General features: G+C 41.9%; 2 protein-coding genes across 9 annotated transcripts in view; one reads left to right on the top strand and one right to left on the bottom strand.

Moving 5' to 3' along the window:
• Positions 1-9,319: 9,319 nt before the first annotated feature.
• Positions 9,320-11,599, bottom strand: LOC118884377 (basic proline-rich protein-like). The gene is made up of 3 exons (XM_036832029.1): positions 10,985-11,599; positions 10,467-10,602; positions 9,320-9,402 (listed from the first exon to the last, which is right to left on the bottom strand). Exons 1-2 carry the CDS (start codon positions 11,263-11,265, stop codon positions 10,485-10,487), a joined length of 399 nt encoding a protein of 132 aa, XP_036687924.1. The 5' UTR covers positions 11,266-11,599; the 3' UTR covers positions 9,320-9,402; positions 10,467-10,484.
• Positions 11,006-24,213, top strand: part of LMO7 (LIM domain 7) — a 196,371-nt gene continuing 183,163 nt past the window's right edge. For 4 of the 8 annotated variants that reach the window (XM_036832021.1, XM_036832023.1, XM_036832022.1 and 1 more), the window contains exon 1: positions 11,791-11,861. In XM_036832021.1, the coding sequence (XP_036687916.1) occupies positions 11,802-11,861 (60 nt within the window). In that variant the 5' untranslated portion in view covers positions 11,791-11,801. Of the gene's footprint in view, positions 11,139-11,528; positions 11,862-24,213 lie in introns of those variants that run through there. The other 4 variants (XM_036832020.1, XM_036832025.1, XM_036832027.1 and 1 more) reach the window with 4 other exon arrangements.

Below are 24,213 nucleotides of genomic sequence, written 5' to 3' on the forward strand. Positions count from 1 at the left end.
GAAAACACCTTTCATAAATATTTCACAGGGCCAATTTCCATCCTACTTTAAGAATATTCCACTCACTACCTACAGGAGTTGGTTTCTCTCTAGGACTCATTAGACATCCTTAGACACAAGAATGCACACAGGGGGACTTCCCTGGTGACGCAGTGGTTAAGATTCCACCTGCCAATGCAGGGGACATGGGTTCAAGCCCTAGCCCGGGAAGATCCCACACGCCGCAGAGCAACTAAGCCTGTGCGCCACAACTACTGAGCCTGCGCTCTAGAGCCCACGAGCCACAACTACTGAGCCCACGTGCCACAACTACTGAAGCCCACGCGCCTAGAGCCTGTGCTCCACAACAAGAGAAGCCACCACAATGAGAAGCCCACGCACCACAATGAAGAGTGGCCCCCGCTCACCGCAACTAGAGAAAGCCCGCATGCAGCAATGAAGACCCAATGCAGCCAAAAATTAATTAATTAATTAATTTAAGAAAAAAAGAATGCACACAGGCGTACATTTTCCACGGTTTGAGTTGTGATGAAAGTGGTGGGATGGTGATGAATACTTCTAGCAGAACAATACAGGATGGCTGTTGGCATAACAAATTCTGTCTACGTTGAGGTTTCTGGGCCAGTAGGAAGTAAACTTACTTCTCCTGATGTCTTTTGATCTCCTCTGGGTTCCTTTTGGGTAAAACACAAGATCTCCCAAGGTCAAACAATTATTCTCAGGGATTGGACAACCTAAGTGCATATCATGGGAAGGAAACACATCTCTAAAGCCAACATATCTTGCAAAGAATTTTTCCTGATTGTAGTAAACAGCCTTTTACATTTTACACAGCAAAGTTGCAAGCCCTTTTCCCCTATATTCTTCTTATTATTTAGATCATGACCAGAGGTCTATCTCTGCAAAAATAAAATGGAGCCTATTATAATACTTCTTCAAATAACAAAGCCATATATAGCCCTGATCATTACCTTTATTTATTCAAAGATCCAGCGGAAGACGATATATGACATGTGTAATCTATGGGGATGTTTGCATGTCTGTGTTTGTGTGTGTGTGTGTGTGTGTGTGTGTGTGTGTGTATGTATGTGTATAGCCTTGACCCATATCAAAGTCTTAGGCAGGGCTTCCCACCCCAATCTCCCCTACGCCCCAATTACTTATCTAAGCAGAAATGGAGCAGTGGATAGATGACTTCTCTCCCTGTTCCTAGAAAACCCCAGTGTCATGGTTTTTTTTTTTTTTTAAACTTCAGTTACATAGGATTGAAATTGGCCTGACTAGTCTATGTCTGTCTACAAGCGTCTATAGTAGAGTGTCCACGGATGGACAATTCCTAGTCCAAGAACTCCTGGTAGACTGATGGTTTACGTCAGAGACCATCTGGTTTTGTTCATGATCCTTGTGAGCATTCTAAATTGACCTCTAGGACTTCCCTGGTGGTGCAGTGGTTAAGAATCCGCCTGCCAATGCAGGGGACATGGGTTCGAGCCCTGGTCCAGGAAGATCCCACATGGCGCAGAGCAACTAAGCCCGTGTGCCACAACTACTGAGCCTGTGCTCTAGAGCCCACGAGCCACAACTACTGAGCCCGCATGCCACAACTACTGAAGCCCACGCACCTAGAGCTAGTGCTCTGCAACAAAAGAAGCCAACACAATGAGAAGGCTGTGCGCCACAACGAAGAGTAGCCCCTGCTCGCAGCAACTAGAGAAAAACCCGCGCTCAGCAACAAAGACCAAATGCAGCCAAAAATAAATAAATAAATAAATTAATAAAAAACATAAATTGCTGTTGTTTAAAATAAATAAATAAACAAACAAACTGACCCCTACATTCAAGGAAATCCCTTTGCTTTGCTTCATAAAGAACCTTCTGAAGGAGGTGGGACCAAAGCTGGCCTCTTCTGTGGTTATTTCCAACCTTTGAGGGAACACCTGACTCTGTGTAGACTATTTCATGGCTGTGCTGGAACTCTGAAGACTAGACAAAGACTTCAGTTCTTTCTTTTTTTTCTTTTTTTAAAGGTAGAATCTTTATTTATTTATTTATTTATTTAGGCTGCGCTGGGTCTTAGTTGCGGCACTTGGGATCTTCATTGCAGCATGCAGACTTCTTAGTTGTGGCATGTGGACTCTTAGTTGCAGCATGCATGCGGGATCTAGTTCCCCGACCAGGAATGAACCTGGGCTCCCTGCATTAGGAGCGCAGAGTCTTACCCACTGGACCACCAAGGAAGTCCCAAGGGGTTCATTTCATAGCTGTTTTGTAAGGTCTCTTCACTCTGCATGATGGTGAGCGTGAGATGTGCTAGAGATCACTTTGATCTCACTACTGATGCCCAGACAACTACTAGGGCTAAATCTAGGAGCACAACTTAGGTCTCTTATTGCCCGGGCCAGTCCATTTTGTAGTTTTGGAAACCTTTCCTTTTTGAAGCTAATATTTTTTCGATATCCACCCACTATTCACAAAACAGGAAGAATGAAGGGGTTATTTTAAAAAATGTAGTTTGAATTTTTCGAAGTTTCTTATAATATATGGCTGTTTCCTCCCTGCAAAAATAAAATGAAATCTTTTATACTTCAAAATATAAATAAAAATGGCTATTACAATTCTAAGTTAATAACACAGTAAATGCTGTGCTTCATTTTTTTTCCTGTTTTTTTTAGCAGAACAAGTTGAACAGACAGTAATGTTGTTGCTCTTTTCAAGTAAACTTAATGAGAGCTCAGGTAGAACTTCTGTGCCAAAACATAAAAACACTAAACAGAAAGAAAATGTTTTAGAGAAAACAGGGCTTGACTATTCTTATCTTTGATTATCATTACTAAATATATCCTTTTAGGGAAAATACAGAGTTCATTTTACTCATTTCACTAGGTTGCAGGAAGAGAAGTTTAGTAAACAGATATTCTCTCTTTCTTCTTACCCAGAAGCCCCAGTAGTTTATTTTAAAGATAATTTTAGGGTAAGTCCTTTTGATCTTACTGCTATCACTTAGAGAATTATAGTGTGGTTTTGCAAATCTGGCTAGAATGCAGGACCTTAACAACAAAAAAACCCCAACAAAAACCAAAGTCTTAGATTCTCTGTTAAATCATTTGAGTTCAACGATAGGAAACTCTTGTACATGCTGAAAAAATGAAACAAAACAAAAAACCCCAAAGCCTTAAGATCTTTACAGTAGGAAGAAAATAACCAACTACTCTTCAAATTATGGGGTTGGTCCCATGTTTTGAAAGTTACCATCTCTACTGGTCTCTTAATAAGCTGTCTGTGCACACAGGGGGAAGGTCAATAAGAACCAAGGGCTTCTATCTAGGCTATCCCATCTCCCCTAGCAGACTCAGAAGACGTGTTTAGGACCCCTGCCTTCATCCACTGGGCAAAGCACTCATTATAATCATCTTAAGGCTGTACTGAAAACTTCCTCAGTATTTGTCTGCCTTTTGGGGGAGTGATATAATACGGATTCACCTAGAATATTTTCCCTTTCTGCTTCCTGCACATCTACATTCTTCCCTCTTACCTTCATTTCTCAAATATTGTCTGTAACATCGTGGCTACTTTTTTCTCCCTGGCTTCCATTTCCAAATGTAGGATTAAACCTACCTTTCTGAATATCATTATGTAAGTACTGACAACATCCGTAATCCTTTAATTACCAACACTGAAGGATCTATTTTTGTGGGCAAAGATGGGATAATTAGAACTTTATCATTATATATATATTTTTTCTGTTTACGTGAACTTTTATTTTTTTCCAGCTTCATTGAGACATATAACATATATTGACATATAACATTGTGTAAGCTTAAGGTGTACAACATGATGATTTGATACACGTGTAATTGTGAAATGATTACCACAATAAGGTTAGTTAACACTTCCATCACCTTACATAATTACCATGTCTTCTTTTTTTGTGGTTATAACACTTAAGTTATACTCTTGGTAACTTTCAAATATATAATAAAGTATTGTTAACTATAGTTACCATCTTGTACATTAGATCCCCAGAACTTACTCATCTTAAACCTGGAAGTTTGTATCCTTTGACCATCTTTCCATTTCCACCAGTCCCTGCCCCTGGCAATCACCATTCTAGTCTCTATTTCTATGAGTTTGGCGTTTTAAGATTATATATATATATGTATAATATATGTGTATATTTTCTTTATCCATTTATACATTGATGGACACTTTGGTTATTTCCACGTCTTGGCTATTGTGAATGTTGCTGCAATGGATATGGGGTTGCAGATACCTCTTCAAGATACTGACTTCATTTCCATCAAATATACATTCAGAAATGGAATTACTGGATTACATGGTAGTTCAATTTTTAATTTTTTGAGGAACCGCCATACTATTTTCCGTATTAGCTGTATCAATTTACATTCCCACCAACAGTGCACAGGGTTCCCTTTTCCCAGCATTCTTGCCAACACTTATCTCTTGTCTGATGATAGCCGTTCTAACAGGTGTAGGATGATATCTCATTGTGATTTTGATTTGCATTTCCCTGATGATTAGCGATGCTGAGCATCTTTTCATGTGCCTGTTGGCCATTTGTATGTCTTCTTTAGAAAAATGTCTATTTTTTAAATCAGATTTTTTTGTGTGCTGTTGAGTTGTATGAATTCCTTATATATTTCAAATATTAACCTCTTATCAAATAGATGGTTTGCAAATACTTTTTCCATCTACATTCTGTAGTTTACCTTTTCATTTTGTTGACTGTTTCCTTTGCTGCAGAAGCTTTTTAGTCTGGTGTAGTCCCACTGGCTTATTTTTGCTTTTGTTGCCTGTACTTCCGGTGTCATCCAAAAATCATTGTCAAGACCAGTGTCAAGCAGCTTTCTCCCTTTTTCTAGGAGTTTTACGGTTTCAGGTATTACAATTAATTTATTTCCTGTTAGTTTCTGTGAATGGTATAAAATAGGGGTCCAATTTCATTCTTTAGCATGTGAATATCTGGTTTCCCAACACCATTTACTGAAGAGACTATACTTTCCTAATATGTATTCTTGGCTCCCGTGTCAAATATTAGTTGACTATATATTTGTGAGTTTACTTCTGGGCTCTTGATTCTCTTTCATTGTTCTATGTGTCTGTATTCATACTAGTATCATACTATTTAGATTACTACAGCTTTGTAATAAAATTTGAAATCAGAAAGTGTGATACTTCCAGTTTTGCACTTCTTTCTCAAGATTGCTTTGACTATGCAGGGTCTTTTGTGGTTCTGTACACATTTGTCGATTGTTTTTTCTATTGCTGTGGAAAATGCCATTGGAATTTTAATAGGGATTGCACTGAATCTATAGATGACTTTGGGTAACGTGGACATTTTAACAATGTTAATTCTTCTAATCCATGAACACTGGATATCTTTTCATTTAGAATTTGTGTCTTCTTTAATTTCTTTCATCAGTCTCTTGTAATTTTCAGTATACAGATCTTTAACCTCCTTGGTTAAATCTATTTCTAAGTATTTTATTGTTTTATAAATAGGATTATTTTCTTTCTTTTTCAGGTAGTTTGTTGTTAGTGTATAGAAATGCAAATAATTTTTGTATGTTGATTTTGTATCCACAACTTTACTGAATTCTTTTATTGGTTATAAGCTTTTTGGTGGATTCTTCAGAATTTTCTCTATATAAGATCCTATCATCTGCAAACAAAGAAAATGTCATTATATTGAACGTATTTTTTCATCTACCTTCTAGGAGTGATTCTTCCTGTTAATAAGTGTGTTTTATAAGCATGAGAAATATACCGGCCATTCGGATGTTGGCTATCTGAATCCATGAGGGTTGACATTTTTATGAACCATATTCAACCAGAGTATAAAACTCATTTATTTTATGAGAAGTGTTTCCACTGTACCTGTCTCTTCTTGCAATTCTTTCCAGCCACAAAGTCCCTTCATTCTTATAATCTTTGCCCCAGGCATCGTCCAGCCCAGTGCTTCCCTGCCCCTTCCTCTTTCATAACACAGAGTAACTCCTTTCCCCCAATTCACCTAACTCCTCTCTACTCTACCCCACACAGTTGTTTAAAAAAACTTGGGCACCTCTACTGAACCAAAGCACTAATCAATGAAGCCAGTCCCTCCCTGTAGAGCAGTGGTTCTCAACTGGTGGTGATTTGGCCCCCAGGAGACATTTGGCAATGTCTGGAGACATTTTTGATTGTCACCTCTACAGGGGTGCTGCTAGCATCTAGTGGGTGGAGGCCAGGGACGCTGCTAAATATCCTACAATGCACAAGACAATCCCTTATGACAAAGAATTATCCAGCCCAGATTGTCAGTAGTATACCTGTTGAGAAATCCTACTGTAAAGAAATTCTTGTATTAGCTTCAGTAATCTTTGGTATTTTCTACTCTGCTCCTATCAATGTTTTATTACTTCTGTGCATTAAGAGTTATATATTTTATACCCATACGCACACCAGTCAATAATCAATTGTTGAACACCAGATACGTGTCAGGCAGAGTTAGGCACTCCTAAGTTGCTCATAGTTCTTTGAGGAAAACAGACAATATAATACCTCGTGATTGAAGGGGCTATGATTACATAAAGAAAAGGTGCCTGGGCTTCCCTGGTGGCGCAGTGGTTAAGAATACGCCTGCCAATGCAGGGGACATGGGTTCGAGCCCTGATCCGGGAAGATCCCACATATCGCGGAGCAACTAAGCCCGTGCGCCACAACTACTGAGCCTGTGCCCTAGAGCCCACGAGCTACAACTACTGAGCCCGCATGCCACAACTACTGAAGCCCACATGCCTAGAGCCTGTGCTCCACAACAAGAGAAGCCACCGCAATGAGAAGCCCGCACACCGCAATGAAGAGCAGCCCCTGCTTGCTGCAACTAGGGAAAGCCCACGCACAGCAAGGAAGACTCAACACAGCAAATAAATAAATAAATAAATAAATAAATAAATAAATAAATAAATAAATAAATAAATAAATAAATAAATAAATAAAAAAGAAGGGGTACCTAATGTAGCCCAGGATGATCTGCAAAGATATTTTGAAGGATTCTGAGAAGGAAGAGGCCTGAATTGAACCTGGAAGAATACGTAGGAGAAAGCCAGGCAAAGAAAGGGAGAGAAGCACGTTTCTCACAAAGGGCAAAACATGGGTCAAGACACATGGTTAGAGAAGAGGGCAGCAGCAAGTCCTGAAGGATGTCAATGTGCTGGCAACGATCAGATGGCCCTTAAGCTGGCAATTGGGAGTCCTTGAAGGAGAAGTTAACTGGGTAGAATGATAAGATTTAATTTTACAAAGGTCATACAATTTCTGAAATCCGGCTGAGAGCTAATGAGGGCCTGAACTAAAGTAGAAATGAGGATGAGTAAGAGGGGCCAATTGGAGTGATATTGAGGAGACAGAAAGGACAGGACTGGGGATGGGGTGGACATGGAGGTAAGAGATGAGGAAGTCCAGCATGACCCCCAAATTTCAGGTGTGGTACCATTTACAAGTCAGGGAAGGCAAGGGGAAGTTTGTGGGATGAGATAGAAAGTCAATTTTGGACGTATCTTTGTGTCATACAAATGTTTTCATTTATAAAAGTAGTATACATGTCTCTTACCAAAAAATTGTAGAAGAGAGAGAAGTATGAAATGTCCATTCACTCAGTGTTAAACTTTGGATGGAGTTTTGTTTTGTTTTGTTTTGTTTTGTTTTGGCTGTGCTGCCTGGCTTGCGGGATCTCAGTTCCCTGACCAGGGACTGAACCCCCGCCACATCAGTGAAAACCCCCAATCCTAACCACTAGGCCATGAGGGAACTCCCATATTTTGGGAGGGAGTGGAGTTTTTTCCAATTTGTTCTATGTGGAAAATTATGCATTTTAAAAATACAATCATAGTGGGATGAACTGGGAGATTGGGATTGACATATATACACAAATATATATAAAATAGATAACTAATGAGAACCTGCTGTAGAGCACAGGGAACTCTACTTCACTTTGCTGTACAGTAGAAACTAACACAACATTGTAAAACAACTATACCCCAATTAAAAAAAATGCAATAACAAATTTGGGTGCTTTATAGATGTTTTTTCCCCACTTCATAATATATTTTTAAACATCTCTCTGTGTCATTGAACATCCTTTTACATTTTTATTGACTGCACAATATCTCACTCTATGGAAGAACCATAATTTACTCCACCATCCCTATTGTTTAGATTGCTTCGAGATTCTCATTTCTAGCAAATCATGTGTAATGCCATCACAGGTTGAGTCCTCCAGAAACTGACAGAAATGCCACTTGAAACATAAGATACTTATTAGGGATTGACCCCAGGGAAGTAAAGTGGGAAGGAACAGCAATGGGCAAGGGAGATGTTGAACTATGACAGAGGCTGACAGCTTCAACAGACCTCATATCTACAGAAAGGGCCCATCAGAGTTGTCCTGAATTGGGTGGAAATGACTGGGCTTTTATAACCTCACTCAATCACCAGACAAGGGCTGCTCTGGCAGGGGCATGACCTCAGGTGAGGCTGCGCTCTGTGGCCGAGGTAGACTTCCAAAGGGAGGTTTGGCCAGTGCATCTCTGTGTCCACTGCAGATGCTCATTGCGTGCATATATCTTCACTCATATCCTTAGGATAAATTCCCAGAAGTAGAATTGCTGCAGTAGAACGTGGGCATTTTAAAAACTTTTAATATTTATTACCAAATTACCTTCCAGAAAGATGGGTCACTTTCTCCTACCAACAGTTCAGTTCATCTCTAATATATAAGAACATGACAATTGTACTGTTTTATGTTTTTAAATATTGAAAGGCACCTCAAATTCTTTTGGAAAATAAATAATATCTGTGATGTTTTGTTATTGTGAATTTCATTTTTTAACTCCTAAGGCAGGTTACCTTTCTCTATAGAGCTGTATAAATCTTTCCAAAAGGATAAAACACTCTAATGACTGAGGGTAAGACACAAAGAACTGGATTTGGGTCTTGTGAGCTGCAAATCTGCAACACTAAAGAGACAGAAATGGCTGGTGCTTGAGCTGACTTGAAACAGAATTTGCAGTACCCTATAGCTCTTTCCATGTGAGTATCTGAGCAAATAAATGAAATTCCCACTTATTAGGAAAAATCCATATTTGACACACTACTGTTAGAGAGAGATGAATGGGAAATAACCATCATTTATTAAGTGCCTGCTCCATGCCAAGCAATGTCCTTGGCTTTTACATACACCATCATATTTAATTCTCACAAGAACCCTTTGAAGTAGTTATTATCGCCACATTTTTCAGGTGAGGAAATTGAAGCTCAGAGAATTTGGTAACTTGGTAACCTTAGTCATACAGGTTCCCAAGCCTGTGCACTTCTTGCCATCCTGGGCTGCTGCCCCCAAAGCTGTAAGTCAAGTGACACAGCAGTAGCTTTAAATGGTATAGTATATATATATAAAACAACTGTAGTAACAGTAACTCTCATGAAGCTTGCAGAATGTCTGTCTTTCTACTGGGTTGGAAGTCCATAGGATTCACTGTCTAAAATTTTTAAATTACACATATAATGTGCTCACTAAATATTTAATAGAACAGGTCTTAAATAGCCGGAAAGAAATTTCTTCCTAGTTTCGTTTATCCTTTCATCCTCATTTTGGGTTTGTCCTGATCATGGTGTCGTCAGGAGGCAAAGAGATGATCCAGTCAACGGTTTCCCACTTTAGCAGGAACAACTGTGAGCTCTTCTAAACAGACCCACTGATTACAGACAACGCCAGTGAAAAAAGGGTTGGATGAAAATAAACATAACAAATAAACACCATCCTCTAGAAGTCACCCCAGTCGGGAAGGATGCTGGTGAAATCTTTATTCAGAAGTGTAAATGAGTTTAATCCAGCCTTTAGATCTAACTTCTAGGTAACAGGAAATAGTGAGGGAAGAGCAATATGTTGAAGACACCGCAAAGAAGCCATAAGACAAGTCTAGAAGTCTGCCTGGTTTCTTTTTAAGAAGATAATGTCATTCTAAAAAGGGGGAGGGGGTAGAGTGGGAGAGAAGGAGGAGGCTATACTAGGCTAAAAAAAAATGCAATGTGTGGTTATTGTTTGAATTTCTGGTCTAAGTCAGCTGTAAAAGACATTTTGGAATCCATTGGAGGAATCTGAGTCTGGACTGGGCATATATTAATACTAAGTAATTAAGGTTAGCTTTAGTTAGGTGTGAAAATGGTAATATGGTTATGTAGAAAAGCGTTCTTTAAAGAACGAGATGTATATTATAATACTTAGAGATGAAATATCTATCTTTAAGTAGGAAATATGTATATTTTCAGCAGAAAATGTGATGAGGTAAATAAGGCAAAACTGGGTTTTCGCTATCCATTATACTAGTCTCTCTGCTCTTGACATCGTTTTGCATCATAAAGAGGATCAACCGGGGGGGGGGGGGGAAAGGGATGGCTTCCTTTACCGGGGTAAGAACCGATCTTTATCTTCTTCCAACAGTGACAACATCAACGTGTGGCCCGGATAGGGCTTCAGGATCATGAAGCGAGATTCCAGGGAGCCTAGACAGACGAGCAGGTTCCTTTCCGGAGATCTGATTTCTGTGGGAAAAGAACCCGCGTAAGGCAAGTCTTGAGCCTTCAACCCTGCAGTCCTGCGCACCTACCCAGGCCCCCTGCGGATGGTGAATAACCCGTCACCTTACTGCCCCCTAAGTGTTCCCAGGCCACGCAGGGTGGCGGGCGTGACGCTCAGGGTGAGGGCGGGAGAATGCTGGGTTCCCCTCCTCTCCGACCCTTCGCGGAGGGATGGGGCCTGAGTGGCAGGTATCTTCCACCTCACCCACCTGGAAGCGAAGCGGAGAGGGGCTGGCCCAGGCTGGGGGAAATGGGCCGCACATGCCAAGGCCACTACCCTCACCTGCCGCCAGGAGAGCTCCGGCCGCGGCAGGGGGCGGAGACCCGGGAGTGCGGACGTCTTCACCTGGCGGCGGGGCGGGCGCGCGGCGGACTCCGCCGGAGAGGGAGCGGCGCGCTGCGAAGTCGGGCCGCAGGTGAGGGCGGCGGGCCGGGCCGCGCTCCACCGCGGGGGACGTCTCTTGGCTGGGAAAAGGTGCAATTGTGAGCAGCTATTCCTGGTATGTCAGGCGGGCCGGGCGGCCGCGAGCCCTGAGGGCGCCGCTTCCCGGGGCCCCGGCAGAGGGAAGGCGGCCAGGCGGCCGGAGGCGGGAAGGATGCGGACAGGATGCGGGCGCGGGGGCGCATCTCCTCTGGGCGGGGCCGCGGTCCGGCGGGCGGCGCGGGAGCGGGTGCGTGGCCCGGGCCACGGCCTCCTGGCGGACGGTGGCATTCCCTGGGCCAGACTGTCCGACCACAAGGGCCGCTGCGGCCGGGAGCCCCCGGGCGCGGCGGGGGGTAGGGTGTGGAGGACGGAAGCGGCGGCTGGGAGGCCGGGAGTGGGCGGCGGGGGTGCGCGGGGGCGGGGCATCCCGGGAGGGCGGCGGCCGCGCAGCCACTTTTGAAGTCCAAACAGTCCTCGGGGCTGGTGCCGCGCGCCGCCTCTGGTAGCCCTCTCCGCCTCCCGCGCTCCGCCTGGGTCTCCGCGGCGTGTTCAGGAGTTTAGAGAAAGCCGCGGCTTTAAGTTCTCGTGGGTTGGAAACTTTACCGAACTGCAGGGCGCAACAAAGGGTCGGAGAGCCCGGGCGTCTTGCAGCCGGAGAGAGGCCGGAGCAGCGGCACTCCCGCCTTTCCGCGCACCCACTATGTCTCTCTCTCCCCCTCTCCCCCTAGTTCTGGAAGTGATGGAGAAGGCGGAGGCCGACTGCGCCCTAGCGTTCGCCGAGGCCCAGAGATGGGTGGAGGTGAGTGCCTTTACTCCTCTTCTTTCCGCACGACTTGGCGGCCTCGCGGCTGCTTTCAGCCGCCTCCCGGACCTTAGCTGGCGCAGCGCCTCAGGCTGGTTCGCTCAGCAGTTTGGGGGACTTTGCAAGTTCTGCGCCTCCTATGATTTAACGTCCAGCGAAGCTTAGCGCTGCCCTCCCCCCCGCCCCCCGACGGTCTCGCTGGCTTCCCCGGAGCTCCTCTGCCAGGACAGAGTCGAGAGCTTGGCCCCGCGGGTTTGGGGACCGCGCATCTCTGTGGACCAGCCCACGTCCGCGCCAGGACGCCTGGGATGTCCCTGCTGGGCAGAGACGGCCCAGGGTCCTCGGGTGCGTTTCTTTGGGGTGGCTAGAAGTGGAAATGCCTGAAACGTACCTGCTTGGGCAGCGTATTGTGTGTTGTGTGGGAGGGCGGATGGAGGAGGTTAGACACCTGTGGCGCACCTGGAGAGATGCTTTCTCCGAGGCAGCTTCCGGAGCCCAGGGTGTGTGAGTCAAGGCGCGTACGTTTTCCAAAGTCGGCATTGATAAGACCAAGATATCCTGAAATCACTCCTTCAAGGGTTGTTAGTTTCCCAGCTGTGCCTCAGGGAGGAGATCTTCCATTCCCCTCCTTGCCGTTAAAAAGGAGATGGTCTCTTGGAAGTTCCTTGATCAACGCATTAGGGTTACGTTTGTCTGTAGAAAGTTAACACCAGGACTTCTAGCCGTTTTATTATTGGATGAAAAAGATGACTTTTATAATGATGCTAAAGAAGTCTTACGAGCAGATGTGAATCAGGAACCAAAAGTATTGCCTTTATCAGCCTTGCAGTCATTTAAGGGTTATTGATGCCACGTGCTGGTCTACTCAACGTATTCAAAAATTCAAATTAGGATTAAAGGTTATTCCATGGAAAAACAATATATTCAAGAATCTCAGAGCAAACAGTATTTTAAAACAAGTCATTTCTCCTTAAAGAAATAAATTATGTATGTGGAAAAAAAGATAAACTTTAAATGTTATGTTTTTCACGCTAAAGGAAAGTGAATGTATCATTACCCACTAGACAGTGGCGGGAGATGGAGAGGGGGGGGGCGTCTAAGAAATTAGCTTTGCCATCTTTTTGTACTGGAACTTGAGCTGGTTTGAAGGTGACTTAGAACGGTGTGAGGGGAGGGCGTGGGGAGTTTGGGAGAAGAATAAACAGTGTATTCTGAATTGAAATGAGAGTGGAAAAATTCCAGCAATGTAGTTAAGAGAAATAACTTCCCCCATTCATAAACCTTGAAAAGTCAAGGCTTCCAAAGGTAATTTTCCATTAGCAGTATGTGTACTGCATAATTTTAGAAATCAAACTTGCCCTTCTGTGTTTGAATGTTGGGACGGAGAGAGGGAGAAGGGAAGAAATATAGGGATACTTTCTTGGCCATACAGGGCTCCTTGTATCTGCAAGTTCTGTATTTGCTTCAGGGAATCTGTGAATATGGATGATTTCACATCCTTTCGTTTTTCAGTATACAGATTTTTGAAATCTAAACATTCCTTTTTGTGTGTGTGTGATAGCTTGCTTATAATTGGAGACTTCTGTGAGAAATTTGTATCTAATAAACTCTGGGGAGGTGTGTTGTGATAAAAGATACCCCATGTGTTTGGTAAATGGGCTCATCTTCCCACCCCCATCCAACTCCACCTAAAAGTGTTTGTCAGCAATGATTTGGCAACTCTGTAAAGTGCTTTGTTCATCATTAGCAGAAAGCCAAATCTTTCTAAAGTCTTTGCCATATAATTTTAATATGGTTAACTCTTATGAAATTAAAATTAAGTGACTTTTTCCCCCTAGTGCCACAGGGAGCGAAGCAGTACGTTCATTGAAGATATGTGAATAATTTACATATTCACATATACTTTTGGTATACTTGGGACACTGAAGTCACAGCATTGTGTTCACTGTTAGGTTTATGTTATTTCTCCAGTTAGTGTCCAAATTTATCTGTCTCCTTAGCTTTGCCTTTATAACCAGAGCACATATTTTAAAATATTGCTCTTGCCAAAAGAAGCAGAGTGAATGAGTGTCTCATTCCACAACCACTTAACCCTGAGAACCCCTAATTTGAGGATAAAATATTGATTCCAAAGTGTATTTATAAACTATTTTGGAAAGCAAGGAAGATTATAGTGTAAATCTTTCTCCTGCTTACTAATAGCCTTACTCCATTTTTCCATTTCTATCATACTTTCTTCTACATACATTGAAGCATAAGTGGTTCATTCATATATATATATATATTTTTATATATACACAGTACACATATATAAACATATATGTATTATGTGAATTATATCATTCATATATATGTATTTATATATATACATATAACACACACAAATACATTAATAATACTATAATATACATATTATATGTATTGTATGTAATATACATATAATATAATCTGCTACCTTTATTCTCAGCTGCAGCTTTGACCAACCCAAGGTCAGAAAACTCCGATAACCTTGTAAATCTTTGAAAGATGACCAGAGTCCATGGCAGTTTGTCCTTGCCATTTCCATTCTCCATCAGCAATTTTAAATAACTAATGTATTATTCCCACAACCAAAGTTAAAGTCTTAAATTTGTTTTGTTTTGGGAGGAGGAGAAAGGGTAAGGTGAGGGCTAGTGCTTGTTATTCTGCCAATTATTGTCATTTCATGACTTTTTGTTTATTTCAAATTGTTTCTTCAATATTTAAAAGTATATATATACTTCTGGTTAGTTTCATATTTGAAATCAAAACATGTAGGAACATAACCTTTTAAGGTAATTCAACATCATGATACTGGATTATTATCTGGTTGGAAATGTGGTTTGGAATATTAATAATGTATTGAGCTAGTTTATGATTAAACACGGGTTGAAAGCCAAATAATGTAATGGTTTGAAGGCAGAGGCAGAGGGGAAGCTTGATTCTAGCAAGGTCATGGAGTGGGAGAGGGAGTGGTAGAAAATGCAGCCTGGACCCTCTAATTTTAGTCCTTTTCTTCAGCACCTTTTAATTTTCTGTACCTAACAGTTTCTTCTGTCCCTCTGTTTATGGAACATTTAAAAACCTGTGATAAACAGACAAAATATCAATGAAATTGAAAACTGAGTATATTGCTCATTGCATTGGTTGGTCACCCATTCCAGTCTGTGACTTAATGTTCCTATCTAGGTTGAGGTTTAAACACAGTAGTAATTTTTATGACTAGAGCGGATCAGGCTAACTTAATTCAACACCTTCCTGCTCACCTGCCCGTCCTGTTATCTCTGTGTTCGAAGTTTTCAGTATCACTGTCACCCTGTAGAAGGACCAAAGGGATGCCAACTTGAGCTCATTGCCATGCCTGGCACCAGAATATGAATCCTTCCCCAGTTACTTCCAACTGGTATGTTTCTCCACCTGCCCCATTTTTGTCCTTTGGGAGTTGTGTGCTGGTCATCACTTTTGTTTGCCTTTAGTGCTAAATTTTTAAAGAATCGCACTCTGTGGGTCCCCCATTGATATTTACAAAATTTGCCTAAGTGGTTTCCCTCTTTCTCTGTAAACTGCATCCCTTCTACTGGTGGTTTCCAACCTGTGGTCTGGTGTGAAAGGGTTTGCTAGGTGCACTTGAATCCTCAGTGCATACCAGTGTTGTCTGTAGACTAAATGAAGATCTCATGATTTGTACTGTTGCTTTTCAAATGGATGTAGAGCGACATAAACATGCATTTGAAAATGTTACTGAATTCATAGAAGGATTTCTGGTAATTATATATAATTTCAATTAACAGATACTAAACTTGAAAAGACTCTGATGGTAAAACTTTGTTTAAAATTTTAAATGTTAGAAAGCAATTCTTACACTAGCTGTTGCAATTAAAATTAGTTTTTCAGAATATAAACCTGATTTTGTTTTTTGTTTTCTGAGGAGCCATGAAAAGATTTTAAAAGTCCGCATTGACATTAAGCTGTGAAGTGTAGCATTCACAGCCCTTTACAATCTGGTCTCCGTCTGTATATCTTTATTTTTTGCTCATTTTCTCCATTACTATTTGCATAGTTGCCAGACAGCATAGACATTAAAAGCACAGATTTGTACAGATATCCCCAGAACTTATTTATCTTATAACTAGAAGTTTGTACCTTTTGACCACCTTCATCCAATTCATGACTACAATTAACACTGCTGTACAGTATATTTGAAAGTCACTAAGAGAGTAAGTCTTAAAAGTTCTCATCACAAGGAAAAAAGTTTTTTGTAACTATATGAGGAGATGGATGTTGACTGACCTTACTGTGGTAATCACCTCACAATATACGTCAAATTGTTAGGTGGTACACCTTTAACTCATACCAAGCTGTGTGCCAATTAAATCTCAATAAAGCTGAAAAAAAACAAACAAACACCGTTTTGGAATCAAATCATTGTTCAAGTCCTGGCTCAGCTTCTTAAATGCCGTAAGCCTCAGTCAGTGTTCTTCCTTGAGCCTCCAGTGGTGCTTACGCCAGTTGAATGAGATGCTCACTATAAAGGAATTAGTGCTCCCTAATCCTTGCTTGTGTTTCCCCGCCCCACACAGGGTGCTGTTTTCTCACCTCCAGGCTGTTGTGTGTGGAATGCCTGTTATTCCTTATTTACCTAATATATGTTGCTCCTCTGCATTCTTCCATGCTTGGACTCTACAGTCAAGCTTTATGTGAAGCCTTTTCTCGGCCACCGAGCTCCACCCCACCCATTCCTTCCTTATCACTATTGCTTGTATGGATTTCTCTTTTTTGCTCTCTGTGGTGTAATTACAAACATGCTTCCGTATTAGACTAGGAGCTAACTGAGGGCAGGAACAATATCTTGTCTTTTGCTTGAGGATTTGGCACAGTGCCAGGTAAACAGTTGTTGAGTGAATGTACAATCCTAAGGCTGGAGCTTTAACAAAACCTAAGGACCAGGACTCTTTCCTTCTCCCAGTGGAAATGTGCGTCAGTGTCCAAAGCTGAGCTTGTTGCTTTGGCAGTTGGTTGGGACCAGCTACAAGATACGCCTTCATCTGGGTGCCAGTGTGTACTTGCCTATTTACTCAGTATTTCCTCTTCTGCCCCAACCCTGTTCCTGAGTGATGTCACTCTACTCCTGCCTTTTAGTTACTGGTTTCCCTCATGGGGACTTACATTCAGTCGTTCTGTTTTCCAAAAAATGCCTGTGAAGTGCCTACTCTGTACCAGGCACTTGCTGGGCTTACTGATTCAACTGCCAATTCTTTAGTATCTTTCTAGGACCTCCAGACAGAGTGCACCCCATGAGGAGCAGACATGCAGAGAGACCCTGCAGCGCCGTCAGATAATTGCTGTGATGGAATTTTGCCCTGTGTGTAGTGATGGCATTTGGGAGGCAGCCTGAGCTCACAGAGGAGGCAGCACTTGAGTCGAGGCTGGAGTGGGGCTAACACCTTTGCCCACTGGGCTAGAGCATTGTGACTTTGTAATTTGTTGAGAGATCTTGAGGTTGCATACAGCACAACTTTCAGGAGTTGCTGGGAGTAGTTTATTTATTTATCTTTATTTTTTATTTTTATTTTTTACATTTAAAAAAAATTTATTTATTTATTTTTGGCTGCGTTGGGTCCCCGTTGCTGTGCGTGGGCTCTCTCTAGTTGTAGCGAGCAGGGGCTACTTTTTGTTGCGGTGCACAGGCTTCTCATTGCGGTGGCTTCTCTTGTTGCGGAGCATGGGCTCTAGGTGCGTGGGCTCAGTAGTTGTGGCATGCGGACTCAGTAGTTGTGGCTTGCGGGCTTGAGTGCAGGCTCAGTAATTGTGGTGCTTGGGCTTTGTTGCTCCGTGGTATGTGGGATCTTCCCAGACCAGGACTCGAACTCGTGTCCCCTGCATTGGCAGGCAGATTCTTAACCACTGAGCCACCAGGGAAGCCCCAGAGTAGTTTATTTTTGTTCAGGTAATCTCTGCATGCAGTGAAATGCGTAGATTTTAAGTGTAGAGTTGCAGGATATACCTTTTTGTCAAATGTATAGGCCCATGTACCCAGCACCCCAATCGAGTTATCAAATATTTTTACCACTCAAGAACGTTTCCTTCCAGAAGGGCACATCAGTCTTCACCTCTCCACTCTTCGGATTTCTAGCATCATAGATTTCTCAGGGAAGTTGTGAGCAGCCAAGGAGTGTCTTGATGTCAGTTTGTTTCTTTTTTCTTTATGCAGCATCTTACTATTTCTTAAACACATCCTCTTTATTTAGCAAATAAGAAAGGGTCCTAGGACAGGAGGGGTGGCGAGAGTTGAGGGCGTTCACAGAATTCTCTTGGGAAGGAACTGATTCACACAAAGAGGAACCAGGGCAGAGATGCTGTTAGAATAGCTTGATTCCAGAAAGGGTAAACAGATATGACAAGGTATTTCCTGAGGAAGTGGGAGGATTCTAGCAGTGTCAGTCATTCTGGATCCTTCCAATGTACTGCTACACTGAAGGCTAGAAGTGGACCTCTTCTTAAAGTGGGGGAAAATAGTAGGAACTGGTACCTTTAATAAAACAGAGTGTTCTTGAACCGACTAGAGAAATGAACTCCCTGGGCCAAAGGAAATGAATGATTTTTTGGTTCTTGATGCACATCATCAAGTCACTCTGTGAAAGCTTTGTGCTAATTTGCAGCCATGAGCAGAGGCTGGGGGCCCCAGCCTCTCATTATTCTGGCCAGAATTAGAAATTGTCATTTGCATTTCCCCTCTAAATAAATAGATGAAAGATGTACATTCTACTTTTTCTTAGGTCACTAATGAAGTTAAACGTTTGTCTAACCGATGACTCATTGGGTTTTCTCCAGTGAGGAAGGGTGAAGCTGGAACAGGGAGGGTTCTACCTCCTCTAAATGAGGTCACAAAAGGCTCAGAGGGCCCCATGCCTGGTGAGGTAAGTCTCCAAGGTCATAGGCCAGGGTAGGGCCATTGAGGAAGCTTCCCCTGAGTTGTCTCACTTTGCTTTTGGGTTGTTTGGAGATAAGCCCGTTGAGTTCTGCACACAATTATGAGATAAAGAATGGAACAGTTGGCTGTTTTGAGGAATTCATAAAGCTTCTCCGAGGCTGAGAGAGGAGTAATTTCCCCGGCGTGTGGAAGGAAGTGTGCGATTCGTTCAACCCGTTGGGCTCTTGGCCTTCTGTGCGGTGCTCCAGGGCGCTCTGTCTCTGGACGCTCAGAGGGCTTTGGGTGGTCAGGGATTTCTACTGAGACTAACTGGCTCCTTTTATCTCCTCCTTCCTTTCAAAATCACTTCTCAACATAACAGCATTTGAGTTTTAGAAAAGCACTGGTTTTGAGAACGTTAGTTAAGAAAAACCAAGCAACGTCAGCACATTTACCCGACTCTCTTAGTCCAGAGAAATAGATTGCAGGTGAACTCTTTCATCTGTTAAGTCTATTATCTGCAGATTGAATTGTCCATGTTGTTCCTGTGCCCTACAGCCCCTGACAGACAGTTCTCAGGTTCTTCCTGAACAAATGAAAGTTTTGTGTCCAGTCAAAAGGTTGGCTGATTTAAGTGATGTCCGTAGATCTCCTTAAATCTGTTAATTGTCAAAAATGTATCTGAGCCCGAGGAAATGAAAAACGATGTGTTGTACCCATGTTTACCCTTTCCAAAGGTAATTGTCGGGTATGTTTCTTTAAAAACACTTTTGATGTACTCAGAGCTCTTAATAAGGATGATACCTGTCATGTATGCACAGCTTTGAAAACAGGTTTAGCACACTCACTCTGCCACTTACAGATGAATCGCCACACGGCCCCATAATCAGCCTTTTCAAAGACTGTAAAATCCTCCCTGATAGGCTTCTCAAAGCCTGGTTCTAATTCCCGGGTACAGGATGCTCAGTTTGGTGCTTACGTGTGTTTAGATGATAGTGCACAGCCCTAGACATCACATCTGTTTTTAAGTACCTGGGGGATTGTCTTAAGGAGAGAGGATAGAAGAGTCTTCTGTGGGCTCAGAGGGTAGAACTGGTAATAACTGATTGGGCACAGTGAGACTTTTGGCTCAAGTATTTTAAAGACCCTTCTATAAATAAAGAGCTGTCCTACACCAGAATGGACTGACTTGAATGGTGGGTTACCTCCTAGTGAAGGTTTTCCAAGAGTAGGTAAGTAACTGACAATTAAAGCAACTAGTATTTATTTTTTTAACTACGTGGAAGACATGTGGCTAGAGCATCATACCCACATGCTCTTATAATGAAGGACTATTATTACCCAAATATGTGAGTGTGTGTGTGTGTGTGTGTGTGTGTGTGTGTGTGTGTGTTTCCAGATGAGGAAAAAGAAGGGTGAGAGGTAAAATAATTTGCTCAAGGAAACACTAGAACTAGTAAGTGGTGGTTGGGGATTTGAACCCAAGCAATCTGACTCTTAATCAGTATACGCTGTTGTTCAAGAGGGACACCGGTCGGTAAATCGTGGTGAAGGATTTATAAATCAGGAAGAGAATGGGCTGTCAGTCTTCATTCCATCTAAAGCTGTTAAGATTAGCTGCTTTCTGTTTATGACAAGTCCTCCACACACAACAGGTTCTGTCTTGTGATGTTAGTGCCTGGAAAGCTCATGATCAAATATTATGTAAGCTACGGCATTGCTAACAGACATTCTTGAGTAATTGCAGACTTTAGATTTGTATGTTCTGGTGTATTTAAGTGCTCCATAAACCCTTGAAAGTGTTACAAAAGGGAAACATGGTTATGTGATGACACTGAGTTATACTTTGCACTAGAGTAGGAGATAAATTATATCTAACTAGTTTCTTCTCTAAACAATTTATAAAATTCCCAATTTTTTCTCTTATACTACCTGATTTTAAGTAGTACATGGTATACCAAAAATTGTACAGTCTGTTACTGTATAGTGCTTCGAAATATATGTCATATTTTTGATGAGGATACCTTCTAGTTAGTGTTTTAGACTTGTAAGGACTGAAGCCAAGATCATGATCAATGATTCTGCATTCTTGACTAGATTTAAATTTGACTTAGGTGTCTGAGCTGGGAAGGAAATACCTGATTTATTTTATTATATCACCATTTCGTAATATTCAAAGGAAGGGTGGTTGTTACCAATCTTGTTACAAACTTTGATTCTGGAATGCTTTCTCATTAGAGTTTGAAGTCTCTCATTCTACCTGAGGAAGGAGAAAATACACAAGCATTTTACCTTTACTTCTTGAGTGGTGTCTAATCAATTTGGAATTTTACCCTATTGCCTGGAAAAATATCGTCCATCTATCAGTAGCGTCAGACATAGTTGCCCACACCTTCCTTCTTGAAACATTTCCTTCAATTGCCCTCTGGGTTTTTCTCCCATTTAACTTGATATTTCTGATTTTCTTTTGCTGAATCCTAATTATTTGGGTAAATATTAGAGTGCCCTCGGGTTCATTCATCTTTCCATGTTGTCTCTTCTTTGTCTACAGCCTCTCCCTTGCGGGTGTTATCAGATCCATAGCTTTGTACACCTTCTGTGTGCTGATAGCTTCCACATTTATATTCCTGACCCTGACATTGTCTCTAACACCCCCCTCCTATATGTATGTGTATACACACACACACTCTCTCAAGATTTCCAATTGTAGGTCAAATAGGCACGTCACACTTTGTTCAAAACAAAATTCTTAGTTCCTCTCCCTCCCTACCACCCACCTACTCATCCCCTCAATGTTTCCCATTTTAGTAAATGGCACCACCGTTCACCCACTTGCTCAGGTTCCCAACTTCGAAGTCACTGTTGCCTCCTGTTTTTATCACACCCCACATCCAGTCTGTCAAGAAGTCCAAGTGGCTATATCTCCAGATACACCCAGAATCTGACCACGTCTTACCATGTCTATCATCACCTCCCTGCTTCCAAAGTAACAGACAGGTTCCTCTTAAAAAAAGTGAACCAGAGATTGTACATTCAACTCTTGCCCTCTCTTCCCTCCACAACGGCTACCATTACATTGAGAATAAAATCTGAATTTTTAACCCATGGTCTCCAGGTCCCCACACGACCTATTCCCTGTTTGCCTGTCTCCTCTCTGCTCCCACTCTCCATCTTGCTTGCCATGCTCCAGTCATCCTGGCTTCCTGCTATTCCTTACATGTGCAAAGAAGGTTTTTATTTTAGGGCATTTGCATTGCTGTTCCTTCTGCATGAAAGCATTTCCTTCACCTATTCAGATCTCAGCTTAAATGATACCTCCTCCTCCCTGTCTCCCTTTGTATAAAATAATCAGCCTTGTGACCCCATACTCTTATATTTCACAGCACTTATCATCACTTGCTGTTGTATGATATATTTTTTGGTTTCGCTGTTACTCCCGCAAGAATATGAGTGTTTTGATTTGTTTTTCAAGCCTTGAATAGTGCCAGGTATTTAGTAGGCACTCAATAAATGGATAAATAAATGGATGAACGAACAAATGTCTTTTAATTCTTTACAGTTGATATCTTTCTCACTCTGATATGACTGACTTTCAGGCTGTGCTTCCCTCAATAAGACAAGTTGGTCTTGTTATATTAGGGTTTTGTTGGTTTTGTTTTTCTTGTTCAAGTTCAGTTCTGGATTGAGCAAGTTCAAAGCATGTTTTAAAAAACAAGTTTAAACCATGTAAAATTGACTTTGCTCAACCAATTGTAAAGATGCCCAAAGGTAAGCAAGTATCATAAGGTAAGAAACATCCTAGAAAATTTGAAGGTGAGCCTCCTTAGCTGAATATCCTGCACTGGGGACAATGCATCGTCATGAAACCCTGGGTGTTAGTCATGAAAAAGATCTTACAACTCCCTGACTGGTGTCCTCCAGCTTGAGCGTGGACCATCCCCAGGAACTAACTAGAGACAGAGAAGAAGAAAATAGCTTTACCTTGTTCAAAAACAAAAGAAAATAATTAAAAATTTGAGAACAAAAACACTTCTTTCTGTCCCATCTCAGACATCTGAGTCTACTTGATGCTTTCCCAGTGCTGCACTTTATACCACTTTTTTCAGGAATCGTTCTGAGATGGCACATAAAGCCGAGAAGCCCAGGTTTCCAGAAGAGGTTCATTCAGAAATGAGGGAAAAAGGGAAGCTGAAACTTTTTGTCTGTTTTTATGCAAGCCGACTTTCTCTTTTTTTAAAATTTTTAATTAATTAATTAATTTTTTTTGGCTGTGTTGGGTCTTCGTTTCTGTGCAAGGGCTTTCTCTAGTTTTGGCAAGCGGGGGCCACTCTTTATCACGGTGCGTGGGCCTCTCACTATCGCGGCCTCTCTTGTTGCGGAGCACAGGCTCCAGGCGCGCAGGCTCAGTAGTTGTGGCTCATGGGCCTAGTTGCTCCGCGGCATGTGGGATCTTCCCAGACTAGGGCTCGAACCCGTGTCCCCCTGCATTGGCAGGCAGATTCTTAACCACCAGGGAAGCCACCGACTTTCTCTTAATGTGCTTTTAAAAAATTATTCCTCCTAGCTGTCATATGGATTAAGTGATGTGCTCTTTTCATAAATAGAATTTTTTATTATGTAAGTTTCAGGTGGACAGCATTATAATTCGACATCTAAAGTTGAAGCATACTGTTCTCTTTTAGAAATCTGTGCCCTTCATATGCTGAAGATCATCTGGAAGCCATTTTAATCTCCTGAATTTATTTCCTGTTTCCTTAGCAGGGAAAATGGCTCTTTTGTCCTCAGGGTTTTTAGCTGATAATAACTTGGTGAAGTTACTTTGTTTACGGTATTTAGAATAAATACATCTTTTTTTTTTTAACATCTTTATTGGAGTATAATTGCTTTACAATGGTCTGTTAGTTGCTGCTGTATAACAAAGTGAATCAGCTAAATGTACACATTTATTCCCACTTCTCCTCCCTCTTGTGTCTCCCTCCCACCCTCCCTATCCCACCCCTCTAGGTGGTCACAAAGCACCGAGCTGATCTCCCTGTGCTATGCGGCTGCTTCCCACTAGCTATCTATTTTACATTTGGTAGTAAATGTAAAATAGATATTTGGTAGATATTTTGGTAGATATTTTACATTTGGTAGTGTATATATATCCATGCCACTCTCTCATTTTGTCCCAGCTTACCCTTCCCCCTCTCCGTGTCCTCAAGTCCATTCTCTATGTCTGCGTCTTTTATTCCTGTCCTGCCCCTAGGTTCATCAGAACCTTTTTTTTCTAATTTTTATTTTTTAGGTTCCATATATATGTGTTAGCATACAGTATTTGTTTTTCTCTTTCTGACTTACTTCACTCTGTATGACAGACTCTAGGTCCATCCACCTCACTACAAATAACTCAACTTCATTTCTTTTTATGGCTGAGTAATA

This window comes from Balaenoptera musculus, chromosome 18 (assembly GCF_009873245.2).
Source record: "Balaenoptera musculus isolate JJ_BM4_2016_0621 chromosome 18, mBalMus1.pri.v3, whole genome shotgun sequence".
NCBI classification, from domain to species: domain Eukaryota; kingdom Metazoa; phylum Chordata; class Mammalia; order Artiodactyla; family Balaenopteridae; genus Balaenoptera; species Balaenoptera musculus.